The 14578-nt window shown below is 33.9% G+C and overlaps 3 protein-coding genes across 4 annotated transcripts in view; 1 reads left to right on the top strand and 2 right to left on the bottom strand.

The window, feature by feature from the left end:
- Nucleotides 1-28: 28 nt before the first annotated feature.
- On the bottom strand, nucleotides 29-1185 carry mrpl30 (mitochondrial ribosomal protein L30). Its single transcript, XM_048194174.1, has 5 exons — nucleotides 866-1185; nucleotides 711-770; nucleotides 477-623; nucleotides 321-394; nucleotides 29-224 (listed from the first exon to the last, which is right to left on the bottom strand). Exons 1-5 carry the CDS (start codon nucleotides 914-916, stop codon nucleotides 92-94), a joined length of 465 nt encoding a protein of 154 aa, XP_048050131.1. The 5' UTR covers nucleotides 917-1185; the 3' UTR covers nucleotides 29-91.
- Nucleotides 1186-1695: 510 nt separating this feature from the next.
- On the top strand, nucleotides 1696-7520 carry zgc:162944 (uncharacterized protein LOC569993 homolog). The gene is made up of 4 exons (XM_048194173.1): nucleotides 1696-1944; nucleotides 5818-5989; nucleotides 6087-6285; nucleotides 7202-7520. The coding sequence occupies exons 1-4, from the start codon at nucleotides 1837-1839 to the stop codon at nucleotides 7395-7397; spliced, it is 675 nt and encodes a 224-aa protein (XP_048050130.1). The 5' UTR covers nucleotides 1696-1836; the 3' UTR covers nucleotides 7398-7520.
- Nucleotides 7521-7723: 203 nt separating this feature from the next.
- Nucleotides 7724-14578, bottom strand: part of acod1 (aconitate decarboxylase 1) — a 42157-nt gene continuing 35302 nt past the window's right edge. Inside the window, exons 1-5 of one of the 2 annotated variants that reach the window (XM_048194167.1) lie at nucleotides 11766-11912; nucleotides 11496-11657; nucleotides 11313-11402; nucleotides 10957-11156; nucleotides 7724-9526 (exon numbers count right to left, since the gene is read on the bottom strand). In XM_048194167.1, coding sequence (XP_048050124.1) covers nucleotides 8557-9526; nucleotides 10957-11156; nucleotides 11313-11402; nucleotides 11496-11657; nucleotides 11766-11777 — 1434 coding nt within the window. In that variant the 5' untranslated portion in view covers nucleotides 11778-11912 and the 3' untranslated portion in view covers nucleotides 7724-8556. Of the gene's footprint in view, nucleotides 9527-10956; nucleotides 11157-11312; nucleotides 11403-11495; nucleotides 11658-11765; nucleotides 11913-14578 lie in introns of those variants that run through there. The other variant, XM_048194168.1, reaches the window with a different exon arrangement.

Below are 14578 nucleotides of genomic sequence, written 5' to 3'. Positions count from 1 at the left end.
GCATGCTTTTGTAATAACTAAGAGAAGACCTAGTTAGTCAAACCTTTATTAAACAAATAGCAAATACACAACACATGGTAGGCAAAAAAAACTATGACTCAACGGCCTTCTGCTCAAGCGGTTTCAGAAGACGCTTCACTACCAGCTCCCCTTTGCTGTTTAGATATGTGTTGGCCATGTCCTCCTCAGCAGGTAGTCCATACGGAAGCTTGAGCGGCTCAATCCTGCAGATAAAAATATTTGAATAGGTCAGTTTATTGTAAAGGTCAGCAATCATCAACTGATTTTAAAATGTTGTGAAATGCAAAAGTCCAACATACCTAACCAGATGCTTAATAGTTTTCAATAGATTGTTCACTGAAGGGGTGTTCTTGTGGACACGGGGTTCATGTGCCTGGTGATAAAGAACAAGATGTTAACTAACATTTTAGTTGAGTGTGATCCTATTTCACAAATATAATTTTTTTAAAATTCACCTTCAGGAGCCCCAAGCTCTTTATAACCTTCCTTTCCCAATATGGTCGTCTCATTGTGCTTTTAACTCGTGTCACTATGTGTAATTTATGTGGATGTTCTGGATCACCACCGTACTTGTCATGTTCTTTTGCTCGTTCCTCAAATACCTTAAGGACGAGAAGATGGTGTGATATTATTACATTCAATAAACTGAATCAGATAAACGATGCATGCACATCTGAACTGTCACATACCTGTGGAGGGATGCGACTCTTGGTGAATTTAGTGCGACATGATGTGGCTTGTGCCAGATTCTGCAATTAAATTTTTTTATAAAAAGTTATATTAAACACATTTTTGACATAGTCATTAAATCACGATTTATCCAACGAGGCTGAAATAATCGTACCTTTGTGACAGTGGAGGCAGATGTAAGTAGAGCTCGATACAATCCTGCCATTTTCAATGACTGACTGGTGTTGAGACTGGTACCTAGAAAGGTTATTAGCTAGCAAGCTAGCTAGAATTAATTATTCATGCCCAGTAACTTATAGCACTCAGTAAGTGGACAATATAATAACCGCGATCGCAATAAGGAATTTAATGTTATTTACTCAAACACCCTCGATATATTAATGGATAAACCTACCATAACAACTAACTATGCTATATTTCATGCATGTATGTCAAACTGAATTGACCGGAAACGGAAACAACTCTTTAGTTAAAAAAAAAAAAAAAATCAAAATAAAAGTTCCCCGATGCCTAGTCCGTTCGCTTGTAGTGATTCGAAGTCTAATTCATTTCCAGTAATCGGTTCTTTAGAACAGTTCATTTTAAAGAGCCAGTTAAAAAGCATTCATCGATTCTCTGTTACATATTTCTTTCTCAAAGCTTTCCAATAAACCCATAAGCACAAATTGTCGTTTATTAATTTTTTAAACGTTACATTTAAGGTGTTTGTTGTAATTTCATGTGTTCCAGTTTGCTGAATGATTCAGCTCATAAAAATATTCATTTAAACAAGTAATTATAGCCAAATTAAAATTTCATTTAACAATAATAAATTTTAATATTTTCGCAGAACAAGTTTTGCCTAAATTAACACAAAAAAGAAAGAAAGGAAATAAAGAAAAATACGTTACTCAGTTCAGCTCAGTGAGCTGTTTACTCAGAACGAATGGTTCAGATTGTTCAAACCGATTCATTAAAAAGATCCGACTCAGAAGAACGATTTACGAATTGAAAATCGCTAGTCTCTTTCGCAGTGGGTAGAGGCGCTGTAACACCGCACTCTTTATTCACGAACACCAGGAGTTCGTAACCTTTCAAGTTCACTGCCATCTTCACTGAATTAGTGACTTCGTTTCGTTTAGAGACATGGGAAAGCGTGTTGCTGTAGTGTTGGCAGGCTGCGGTGTGTTTGATGGAAGTGAAATCCACGAGGCGTCTGCTGTTCTGGTTCATTTGAGCCGCCAGCAAGCTACTGTAAGTTTATGCGAACCTTCGACTATCAGCACTAATGTTCTCCTCTGCATAGACATTCAAAACAGAACATAATACAGTAGCAATGCAATAAATAGTTAACCCATCTAGAGCACGACTAGTCAAGTTGGTGCTATTTATATTAGATCACGACACTTAGGCTACTTAAACACGGAAAAGTGCACAACCATAAAAATGGATGTGAATAGACAAGCTGTCTTTTTTCGTGCAATGTTATTGGTGGTGGTAGCATGTGACGGTATGAAATTTTCATAACAAGCTTTTATGACGGTGTACGGTATTATGATATTGAAATAAGTTGCAAAGTGACAGGTTATCATCCTATAACAGGTTTAGTAACTTTTTCTTATAACAAAAAGAACTCTGAACATTTAAATTCAATAAAACAATACACAAAAATGTATAAAGTAAACAAATGTTTCAAACAGAGTAAAGTACAAAAGAATTATTATAAAGAACAATAACACTTTACAATAAGGTCTCTTTAGTTAGTTATTTATTGCACTAACTAACATTAACAATGAGCAATAGCTACATTTGTTACAGAAATTATTCTTTGTTATCGTTAGTTAAAAAATACAACTGATCATTGTTCATGTTAGCTCAGGTACATTAAATAATACCATTACAGCTTTTGATTTTAGTAATATATTAGTAAATGTTGAACTTAACTAACTAATATTAATAAATGCTTTAGAAGTATTTTTTGATTATTTTAAATAATGAATTAACCAATGTTAGCTATTGGAACCTTATTGTAAAGTGTTACTGAAAAATAAAGAGTCAGAGCATTTTCAGTCAATATCTAGGGCATGTTTTAACGTAAAATTTTTTAAAGGTGCCCTAGAATCAAAAATTGAATTTTCTTTGGCATAGTTGAATAACAAGAGTTCAGTACATGGAAATTACATACAGTGAGTCTCAAACACCATTGTTTCCTCCTTCTTATATAAATCTCATTTGTTTAAAAGACCTCCGAAGAACAGGCGAATCTCAACATAAAACCGACTGTTACGTAACAGTCGGGATCATTAATATGTACGCCCCCAATATTTGCATATGCCAGCCCATGTTCAATGCATTAGACAAGGGCAGCCAGTATTAACGTCTGGAGCTGCACAGCTGAATCATCAGACTAGGTAAGCAAGCAAAGACAACAGCAAAAAATGGCAGATGGAGCAATAATAACTTACATGATCCATGATAACATGATATTTTTAGTGATATTTGTAAATTGTCTTTCTAAATGTTTCGTTAGCATGTTGCTAATGTACTGTTAAATGTGGTTAAACTTACCATCGTTTTTTACTGTATTCACAGAGACAAGAGAGCCGTCGCTATTTTCATTTTTAAACACTTGCAGTCTGTATAATTCATAAACACAACTTCATTCTTTATAAATCTCTCCAACAGGGTTAGGGTTAGGGTTAGCTTATGATAAATGATATTGAAATAGAAAGAGTAAAAGAATTTAAATTTTTGGGAGTAATAATTGATGAAAAATTATGTTGGAAGCCACATATACATTATATCAAGGCTAAAATATCCAAATCAATTGCTATATTGTATAAAATCAATTACCTATTAAATCAACAAACATTGTACATGTTGTATTGTTCCTTCATACTTCCATACATCACTTACTGTTTGGAGGTATGGGGAAACACTTACAAAACTAATACTGAATCAATATTTATCCTTCAAAAGAGAGCCTTAAGAATTGTAAATAAAACCACCTATAGAGCACCAACTACTCCACTGTTTATTAAATTAAAAGCACTAAAATTCAGAGATATTGTTGATTTTAAAACTGCACAAATTATGTATAAAATAAATAATCAACAGCTATCGAATAGTATTCAAGGGTTGTTTCAAATGAGAGAGAGCAAACATCACTTAAGAGGAACATTTGTATTTAAAAAGAAATTTATAAGAACAAATTCTAAATATCACTGCATCACAACCAAAGGAGTTACTGTATGGAACAGCTGCAGTGAAGAGATAAAATCATGTACAACAATGAGTAACTTTAAAAGATTATTTAAACTGAATATATTAAATGAATATGAAAAGGACTCGAGGTGATAGTAGTGTATACAGGTTCATTGGTTTATATGTTAAGTCTAGTATGGAGGTGTTATTACTTGATTTGCTATAGATAGATGGAAAAAAAAAAAAGAAAAAAAAGGGAATGTGTGTGTAGGCATGTATGTATGCATCTGTATCTATGTGAATGCATGGGTTTATGTGAATATAAGGTAGGTAGATATATGGTGTATGTAAAGATGTATGTATAAGAGAAGCATCAAATTGTTTTGTATTTAACAAAAGGATAAAAATAGAGAAATGGGGTAGGACTTGAAAAGTTTATGAACTTCTTCCTACTCCTTTTTGAACATGGGAATTTCTATAATAATTTTGGAAGATTGTGCTGAGAAGTATATGAGTTAAATTCAGCTGCTATTTTAATTTAATTTTATATATGTATGCATGTCTGTATATATATATTTTTATTTTATTTACATGTTCAAATAAAAGAAAAAAAAAAAGAGAAAAAAAAGAAAAAAACAGTGTGTAATGTTAGCTTTAGCCACGGAGCATAGCCTCAAACTCATTCAGAATCAAATGTAAACATCCAAATAAATACTATACTCACATGATCCGAAGCATGCATGCAGCATGCATGACGAACATTTTGTAAAGATCCATTTGAGGGTTATATTAGCTGTGTGAACTTTGTTTATGCACTGTATTATAGTCGAGAGCTCGGGGGGGCAGGGAGCGCAAGATTTAAAGGGGCCGCAGCCTGAATTGGTGCATAGTTAATGATGCCCCAAATGATGCAGTTAAAGAAATTAATTAAAAAAAAATCTATGGGGTATTCAGGGGACACCTTAGACTTATATTACATCTTGTGAAAGAACGTTCTAGGGCACCTTTAAGTTTGAAAATGTCATTTATTACTCACCCTCATGTCGTTCTACACCCGTAAGACCTTTGTTTGTCTTCGGAACTCAAATTAAGATATTGTTGATGAAATCCGATGGCTCAGTGAGGCCTCCATAGACAGCAATGCCATTCAAACTTTCAAGGTCCATTAAGGTACTAAAAACATATTTGAAAATGTTCATGTGAGTTCAGTGGTTCTATCTTAATATTATAAAGTGACAAGAATACTTTTTGTGCAAATATCTATATGGGCCAATTTCAAAACACTGCTTCAGAGCTTGACGAATCGAATCAGTGAATCGGAGCGCCAAAGTCACGTGATTTCAGCAGTTTAGCCGTTTGATAGGAGATCCTATCACTGATTCGAAACAAAAGATTCATAAAGGGAGCAGTTTTGAAATCGGCCCATCACTAGATATTGCATGGCGCATAAAAAGTATTCTTGTCGCTTTATAATATTAAGATTGAACCACTGTACTCACATGAACTGATTTAAATATATTTTGAGTAACTTTATGGATCTTGAGAGTTTGAGAGCCTCACTAAGCCATCTGATTTCATCAACAATATTTTAATTTGTGTTCCGAAGATGAACGAAGGTCTTACAGGTGTAGAACGACATGAGGGTGAGTAATAAATGACATTATTTTCATTTTTGGGTGAACTAACCCTTTAAGTATTTGGTGCGGTGAAGATCATCACTGCAAATACAAAAATTTGAAGGGCTGTTTGAAACATTTAAATACTGTTTTGAAACAAAAAAGTAGAACCATAGCCGTTTTATGGCAAGCCTCAAAGGTTAACAACAACAAAAAAAGCATGTTGGGAAGGAGACCAGAGGCCTTTTTTTTTTTAAAGCATTGTTCTTTCACGTTGACTTTGGTAACAGGATTAACCTTCCCACAGGTCAAGATATTTGCACCCAACACTGATCAGATGCATGTTGTCGATCACTTGAAAGGCTCTCCAACAGAGGAAAAGAGAAATGTGCTTGTGGAGAGTGCCAGACTTGCCCGGGGTGATATCCAAGACCTCTCGCAACTCGATGTAAAGGATCTGGATGCCATCATCTTCCCAGGTTAGCGCACTGCCCTTATTGAGGCTACTTCTGGAAGAGTTTCCACACACTCTTCAGCTCAGCATTTCATTTTCATTATTTTAAAACTATTTTGCAGGTGGCTTTGGAGCAGCCAAGAACCTGTGTAGCTGGGCTGTCCAGGGCAAAGACTGCTCGGTCGATGAGCAGGTTAAAACTGTGCTGCAGGCCTTCCATGCTGAGAAGAAGCCCATTGGCTTATGCTGCATCTCACCTGTGCTGGCAGCGAAGGTTTTCCCTGGCTGTGAAGTTACTGTTGGCCATGACAAAGATGATAGGTAAAAAATTATTTGAGTTGAAATGATGTGACTTGCAATATTTTTGAGAAATTTAAAACTTCGGTTTAGCAACCTAACTCTGCAAACTTGTGCATACTGCAGCCAATACCCAGTTATGGCTTCAGTTTGCATATACACTACTGTTCTAATATTTGAGGTCAGAAAGATTTTTTTTTAATTTTATTTTTTTTAAGAAAATTAATACTTTTATTTAGCAAGGATGCATTACGTTGATTACATTTATAATGTTTTAAAAAATAAAATATTTCTATTTCAAATAAAGGCTGTTCTTTTTAACCAGTGCTGTTTTACTATCATTGATATACTTTTGTAGTTTTAATATTTTTAATTTGAGTTTTTATTTTATAATTTTAGTAAATTAGCAATTTTGTTGTGTTTTTATCGTTTATTATTATTTAATGTCTATATAGTTTTTATTCATTTTTATTTCAGTTTATTTTAGTATATCAAGTTAAAAATAAGTTTTTTTTAATAACCTTATTTTGAACTTTTTATTCATCAAATTATTCTGACAAAAAATGTATCATGGTATCAACTGTTTTCAACATTCATAATAACAAGAAATTATTACATACATAGATTATTGTTATATACAAGTTATTTTAGTATAAGAGACTGCTTTCAAAACATTTCAAAAATCTTACTGACCCCAAACTTTTGAATTGTAGTGTATCATCAATACTTTGTCCCCATTTAGCAAAATATGATGCAAATGTGATGGAACGGCAAAGAAACGGAACACGGAAATCACAGAAAAGGCAGAGTTCTGTTTATACCAAGCCATGTATTTTTATATAAAATTGTCTTTTACTGTTTGCCACATCGTTGACGAAAATGTTGATATTGGTATAAAAAGACAGGACTGAGGCATACTGTCTGAATCTTTGGCTTTCAGGTATCCAGATGTTCCAGACACGGCAGAAGCTATTTCTCAGCTTGGCTGCAAGCACATCTGTAAACATGTGAATGAGGCTCATGTTGATGAGAAAAATAAGATTGTCACCACCAGTGCTTTCATGTGCAAAGCACCACTACATGAAATATTTGATGGAATTGGAGTGATGGTACAGGAGGTGCTGAAACTTGCCTGAATTCTTGCAAAACATTGTCTTTCTAATGTTTGTATATAACGATTCCACATACAAGTGTCTGAATAGACATGTATAAGTATATAATTGTCTCATTAATAAAGTTTAGACTTTGTTACAGATGAATAATGAGTCCAAGACTTATTTTATTGATCAGAGAAATCTTTTATGATGGCATCTGAACATCTACTTAAGCTGATGTTTTTCTAACTTTAATTCGTCTCCATTTTCTAAAATTACACAAAGTCATACTGCCGTTCACAAGTTTGGAAATTCATAGTTTTATGCAGCAACGATGCATTAAATTGAAAAATGAGAATCAAACTGTCTTTCTTTAGAAATCTTTATTCATGAAAGAATCCCGAAAAATGTATTACGGTTTCCACAAAAATAACAAGCAGCACTACCTTTGTCAACACAGATCATAAGAAATGTTTCTTGAGCAGCAAATCAGCATATTAGAATGATATCTGAATTTTAAAAAGTATATTAAAATCTTTCAAAAACATTTAAAAAACAATCTTACCACTACCAAACTTTGTGTGGCTATTACATAAACAAAGATACAGTACAACAGGTAATTTCAGCAAAATACAGAACAGAAAACATGGTGGTGTAAAATCCAAAGATGAAAATGATGTGAAACCTTAAAATGAACAAAGCTGTATTAATTTCTCTCTTCACTTTCATTTTGACAAGTGGAAGGAACTTTCTGCCCTCTGGTAAAAACTATCTGATGAAAGAGCACTGTTACTTAATGCTGTGTATTTTAAAAAAAAATCTGACATTGCAGAAATAGGCTAGCCACAGTACACTCAAAATACATATATAAGATATAGAAAAGGTCCAAAATGAACACTTGCTAATGTCTAAATGAAAGTAAAAATGTATTTTTGTGAGTAAATAACTTGTAACTATTTAGTTAGAATACAAAATGCCATATTTCAATCAAAATAGTACAGTGCTTTTCATGCTTTTAACTTTTACCTTCTCAGAATTTACACATTTATCTTATTTGCCATCAAAAGTTTGCTACAACTACTTCAGAACTGGTGACAAATCCACCAAAGTGAGAATATGGAAAGTCATGACGGGTTTGAATAAGGCAGGTCTTTTATACTTTCTATAAGCCTGAATAACGCAAGTGACATTACACAATAATTCAAGCCAAAGCTGAGAAGCGGCGCTCATCTCTGTGCATCCTGTGCTTATTAAAGTGCATGTATGACCAAAGCATTGAGCAGTCTTGGTTTGTGTCCAGACGGTCTACAGTGTAAATAATACCCTCCATGACATCAGCGGTCAGCACAGTCGAAGCATTAGCCTTGAACTTCTTCACCAGATCCTCATGACTCAGTGGTTTCCTCCAGTGACCGTAAAAAGTGTTGCAGCGTGCTGTGAACATTTCCCCCCGTGTTGTCTCCACAGCAATTTCGCAATACATCTTTTCAAAGCTTGAATGATTGTCTTGTGGGTTTTCCAACTCTACTTTCAGAAGCATCTCTTTTAGGGCACTCCTGTTCATCTGGCTTTTGCTGAAGGATTCAACCGTGACCTGACCATCAAGCAGTGCTGTACAGCAGTTGAACTGGAAGGAGTGTCTGGCCTGGTGTTCGCTAACCGGAAAAGGGCAGTCTACATATCTGGATGAGGGCACTCTCAATGTGATCTTCTTAATTTGACTGAGATTTGCATTTGGGTATTTATCCAGAAACTTCGCCCTTGCTTCTATTGCTGCGTCCGCCACCCAGTGCATGCCGAGGTGTGCGGGAAATCGCTTCTGTGCGATGTTCTGGTCTTCTAACACCCATCTGTACTGAGAAGTAGGGGTGACCTCAGCCAGTGGGCGAGGGACATAATCTGGATAGAAGGCCCCGAATCCTGATTCCAGATCCAGAATCTGTGTATTACCCTCAAGGCCGTGGAGAGCGAGCTGGGAGGCCTCCAGACCCCCGCGGGCAGCATTGCCCATGTGAAGAGGTTTGGTTTGAGTAGCAGCGTTTGCCATGGGAGCTCCAGCAGATGAGCAGGCTATCGCTAGAGCTGCTATGCTCTGGGCTGCCGGGAGACCCAAAAGTTTAGCCGAAGCAGCCGCGCTGCCCATGACCCCAACGACTGCAGGTGGGTGAAACCTGAGAGGGTCACAGAAATCAGAATAACCATCTAATAAATAAAAAAAATCTTTATCAAACAGTAAAGGTGTGGACAGTCACATTGTTCATATTGTCATATTGTTCTGCTCGCATTTTATGAATAAAGCCCATTAAAGTGTTATTTCATTAAATATACCTAATTGATAATTAGTTGATGTACGTTCAAATAATTTGAAATGTACACAACTATTCAAGTTTGGGGTCAGCAAGATTTTTTTCTTTTTTTGTGACATTTATAAATTATAATGTTGCAAAAGATTTCTATTTCAAATAAATGCTGTTCTTGTGAACTTTCTGAAAAATTCTGAAAAAAATGAATCATAGTTTCCACAAAAATATTAAGCAGCACAACTATTTTCAACATTGATAAGAAGAAATGTTATCAACAAATCAGCATATTAGAATGATTTCTGAGGGATTATGTGACACTGAAGACTGGAGTAATGATGCTGAAAATTCAGCTTTGAACATAAGTACATTTGCAGATTTCTCTCTCTCTCTCTCTCTCTCTCTCTCTCTATATATATATATATATATATATATATATATGACTGTCCACACCTTTATATATATTTATATAAAGACACTACAGGCTAAAACGCTATTTTTTCAATTTTGAGATTATGGGCTTTTTGGCTTTTAATTAAGTGTTTGTTTTTCAGACTAGTGGTAAGAAAACAATTAAAATCCACCTTTAAGCATTTTTTGGGGTGGGGGCACATTATCTATTTGTGTCTATAGATTTCAATTACAATACATATTTTTAATGGCCATTTCCTCAAAATCATTTTTTTTTCTCCATATATTTCCACTTTAGAAGCATGTACATACACCAAACATTACAGTTTTATTCCTATCTATATTCTGAAGGTTTTTACAGAGGGATTTGATCATATATAATTTTCCAGATTATATACATTTTATTTCAAAGAATTGTTTTTTTTTCTGACTTCACAGTATTTTCTGAATTATGATATATATTCTGAATATTATATATATTCACCCTATTCACCTGCAGTGTCTCGCCATAACTTAACTGTTAAGCATTACAGAATATTTAATGATTTATTAATGAGAGTTATTATACAGTGCTATTGAAATTCAGTATGTTTTGATTATTGGCAATTTTGTTGTTTTTCTGTCTCATATATATATATATATAGAGAGAGAGAGAGAGATAGATTGCCACTTGCATGCTACGTTCAGCTCTGAATGCAATACTTAATTACTTTGATATTCCGCATATCATAAAGTTTCAGCCATTTACTCAAATTTAAAATGATTACTATTTCTATTTGAAAGACAAAATAACACGGTTATAGCTGTACAAATGGGGTCCAGAATTTATTTGATTTATTTTTATCATACATTTCATTTAAACAGTACATAATTGTACAAAATATGTTTACCTTCTGGGAATGTTGTGAGCCTCTTTAGAAAACCTCAGGAGTCTCCCCTGAACCTCTATGCCTACATTGAAAGCCAGCAACAGCTCCAGGCCAGAGGGTTTAGCAGGCAGTGTTTCAGCCAGCGCTAGGAGAGCCGGCAACACAGCACCAGAGGGGTGAGTGGCTGGATGCCAAGTGTCATCAAAGTCCATAGAGTGCACCTAATAGCACAGGAACATATCCCATTATCAAGCACCCATATGAGAGAATACATACATGCTTTAGCAGGACTTCCTTGATTATGCAGAAATGACTGATTTCATCACAAGTACATGTATTTACCGGAGTACTGAATGCGAGTATTTAAATTGACCTACTGCAACACCATTAACAAAGGCAGCATACTGAGGTGGAACAGATAATCCTGGTCTTCCCCAGACCTTGCTGTTTTCCAGTGCTTGCTGCTTCTAATTTATAAATGATCAAAGAAATGTGCATAAGAGTCAGACACAAAAGGAGGTCATCTAAACAATATCCCTCTATTCAAACATCATCCTTACTTGGCTGCTCTGAAGGACTGTGTTAAAGACTGGAGTACTGGTTCCAAGCAATCCCACTCCCAGCGTGTCCAGTATCATTCGCTTACTCCTCCTAATCACTTCATCTGTCAGATGAGATGTGCTCAGACAGGAGACTGCTGCCCCAAAACTCTCAGTAACACCCTGAGGAAAGAAAAGATAAAACATCAAAATAAACGCTGGATGAATTATCTAACATTATTTTATCTGCAAATCAGAACTGAATGAAGTAAATTATTAGAACCTTAGTACCTTTCTGATCATAGTGTGAGGAATGAAACCTACTGTGAGTTCAGCGTGGTAAATTTTGCCTTATATACCAATGTTCCAATAAGCTAAACCAACCGCCAACTTTCCAAGGTTGCTTAACCACAATAATGTGAAGTGCATTGTTTCACAATTTGTGACTACCTTATGGGATGAAATCAGTTCAAACATTGTATGTTTTGATTTTATAATGTATTTCCACAAAATATTTAGTAATACTAAAAAAAAACAATATTAATATAAGTAATATTTTTTTTGTAATAAAATAGTAATTAAATTATACAATACTCCAGAAATTGTCTGGCATATTAACAGCCATTAGATGTGTCCACACATAGAAAAATATTATCTTTTTATAGGTTAAAACTTAAATCATTTTATAGAATTAGCGTGCTTTCGTGAAATTGAAAACAGAAGATAGTCATGAAATCACATGATATGACCCCATATTTCATGAACTTTTGTATCCACAGTAAGTGTGCATCTCCATCATTTGTGAAATCTGGAATTTCTTTTTGCAATTGTGTTGTAGTCTCTGAGACTGTGTTCTGTCAGTCACTGGTTCCTCATAATGTCACATGGCATGAGTGTGACCCTTCTAAAGTGAAAGAAATATACCCTATCATAATGGTTAATTTTCATATACAGTATTAAATTTCCAGCCGTTAATGTCATCAATATTAACAGGACAGTTTTCAATGACAAGATTTCATTTTTGAATTTATTCATTGACTGCCTTACGAATGATTTATAGAACAGTTCAAATGTCTTGATGCTTTAGCATCATTCTGGTTCAGTAAATGTGTATTTTCCCATTGTTGTGCATGAATTGAGCTCATTAGCTCATTAATAAAGTACTCATGACATGACATGAACTGAATTGGGTGTCAAATAAAGGACCTGTGCAAAATGTGCAGTTGGTGGGATTGAGAATCACTGTAAACACTGAAACCTACTGTAGATACATTCATTATATTTGCTTTAAAAGCCTTCAGTATTTGGAGTAAAATAGAGTAAATGTATATGTATGTATGCATATATATATATATATATATATATACATATATATATATATATATATATATATATATATATATATATATATATATATATATATATATATATATATATATATATATATATATATATATATATGTATATGTATATATATATATATATATATATATATATATATATATATATATAAAGCAATAAGGTACGAGAGGCTGTGCTGTATCATGAATAAGTCACGGCTGAAGGGTGCGAAACAGAGCTTTTATAAAACGGTTACCACACAATACAAATATTAAAGCCAAAAATATGTATCAATGCAACTTTCATGAAGTAAACTTCAATAAAAGCCTTCCTTCCACCGGAAAAAAAAAATAAGATAAGATTAGTGGATGCAGACAATAAGTATATATTGATTTGCAACTTAACAAACATAAAACAGTAAACAAGGCAAATACTTTCATGCTTTAAAATAAATGAATAAAAATTAGGCCTATTTGCTGATTTCTTTTTTATGATAGGAGAAAAAACTAAACCAAGTGATCAGTCAAATGTCATTAATGACTGAAGATTATATAAACCTTGACAAATCAATGTGTCTTTGCTTTATTTGTTTCAGCCACACAATGATTTTTGTTCACAACCTCAAGTTTTTGTCCTTGGTGTCTGCAAATACAAAATCATGACAGGTTAAAAACAGAATTACACAGCAAGCTGATCTGTTGCTTTTGCTTTATTTGGTCAGCTACTGGACATTTACAATGCTAGAAAAAGACACGGAAAGGATAAAAACAACAATATAAATGTGCATATGTATATTCATTCACAAAAATGGGTTAAATTCAGACTGCAAACACAGATTTGTTTACTAGATTCACGACAAATGAAATGCTCCTTCACAGGCAGCAGTCCAATGCAAACGACTTGTGCTGAAGTCAGTCTGTGGAGGCAGGAAAAGCCACAGAAGCACTTCAAAAAAGAAGAGACTTCAGTGAACAAAAGATATGAGTCAGTGCAAGAATTATTTGCTTAAAAGATTCATTCAACAAAGATTCATTCAAAGACTCACTCATGAACCACTAATACAGAGCAGTTAATATAATGCTGGCTTTAACAGACACCACTTCATACACACAGATTTATTATGACAGGTGATCTAATAAATTTGTTAAGCAATATATATATATATATATGTATATAGTGCTTAACAAATGTATTAGACCACCTGTCATAATAAAGACAAAACACAAATATTTTAGGAATCTGCCAAAAACTTGTTTAAAACATAAATAGTCTTTATTCACGCATAATAACCAAAAATATTACATTTTTTATTTTTAATAAAAATTTGATAACAGCATGCTTTTTTGCTGGCATTGTTTTTATGTACTTTTCCATGTGGTCTCTGTTCTTACTGACTTCCAAATAGTTTAGTTGTTCCCAAAGACGTGCTTTTGATGAAACTTTGAGCAATCTATCTTAGAATCCATTAAATCCCAACAATAATTATATTTTAGCATTAGAAACACTTCTGTGACTAAAGAGCTAAATATACTGGTGGATTAGCCATTACAGAAACATAAAAATGATTTTGGTAATTACCAATACTTTAGGGCAAGCTGTGGCACAAACCTAATAAACCTAATAAATTTGTTAAGCACTGTATATTCAAAAGAATGTTTTGGTCTATAGTATCAGATGCTGATCCAGTAACACTGATAGAAGGTTATCAGTAGAAGGTTATTTAATGAGCTTACATTTTTTAATTCATCTCATGTCATTATGGA

Source organism: Megalobrama amblycephala, linkage group LG6, assembly GCF_018812025.1.
Source record: "Megalobrama amblycephala isolate DHTTF-2021 linkage group LG6, ASM1881202v1, whole genome shotgun sequence".
Classification (NCBI taxonomy): Eukaryota; Metazoa; Chordata; class Actinopteri; order Cypriniformes; family Xenocyprididae; genus Megalobrama; species Megalobrama amblycephala.
The sequence above is the reverse complement of the archived record's forward strand: the minus strand, read 5'-3'. Positions and strand labels throughout refer to the sequence as shown.

Bases quoted from the DNA above. Each gene is read 5' to 3' on its own strand.
- mrpl30 (XM_048194174.1), bottom strand. From the start codon at position 916: ATGGCAGGATTGTATCGAGCTCTACTTACATCTGCCTCCACTGTCACA. The intron at 624-710 runs GTATGTGACAGT...CTCGTCCTTAAG, and splicing joins AGAGTCGCATCCCTCCACAG to GTATTTGAGGAACGAGCAAA. The intron at 225-320 runs GTATGTTGGACT...TTTTATCTGCAG, and splicing joins ACTATTAAGCATCTGGTTAG to GATTGAGCCGCTCAAGCTTC.
- zgc:162944 (XM_048194173.1), top strand. From the start codon at position 1,837: ATGGGAAAGCGTGTTGCTGTAGTGTTGGCAGGCTGCGGTGTGTTTGAT. The intron at 5,990-6,086 runs GTTAGCGCACTG...ACTATTTTGCAG, and splicing joins GGATGCCATCATCTTCCCAG to GTGGCTTTGGAGCAGCCAAG. The intron at 6,286-7,201 runs GTAAAAAATTAT...TTTGGCTTTCAG, and splicing joins GGCCATGACAAAGATGATAG to GTATCCAGATGTTCCAGACA.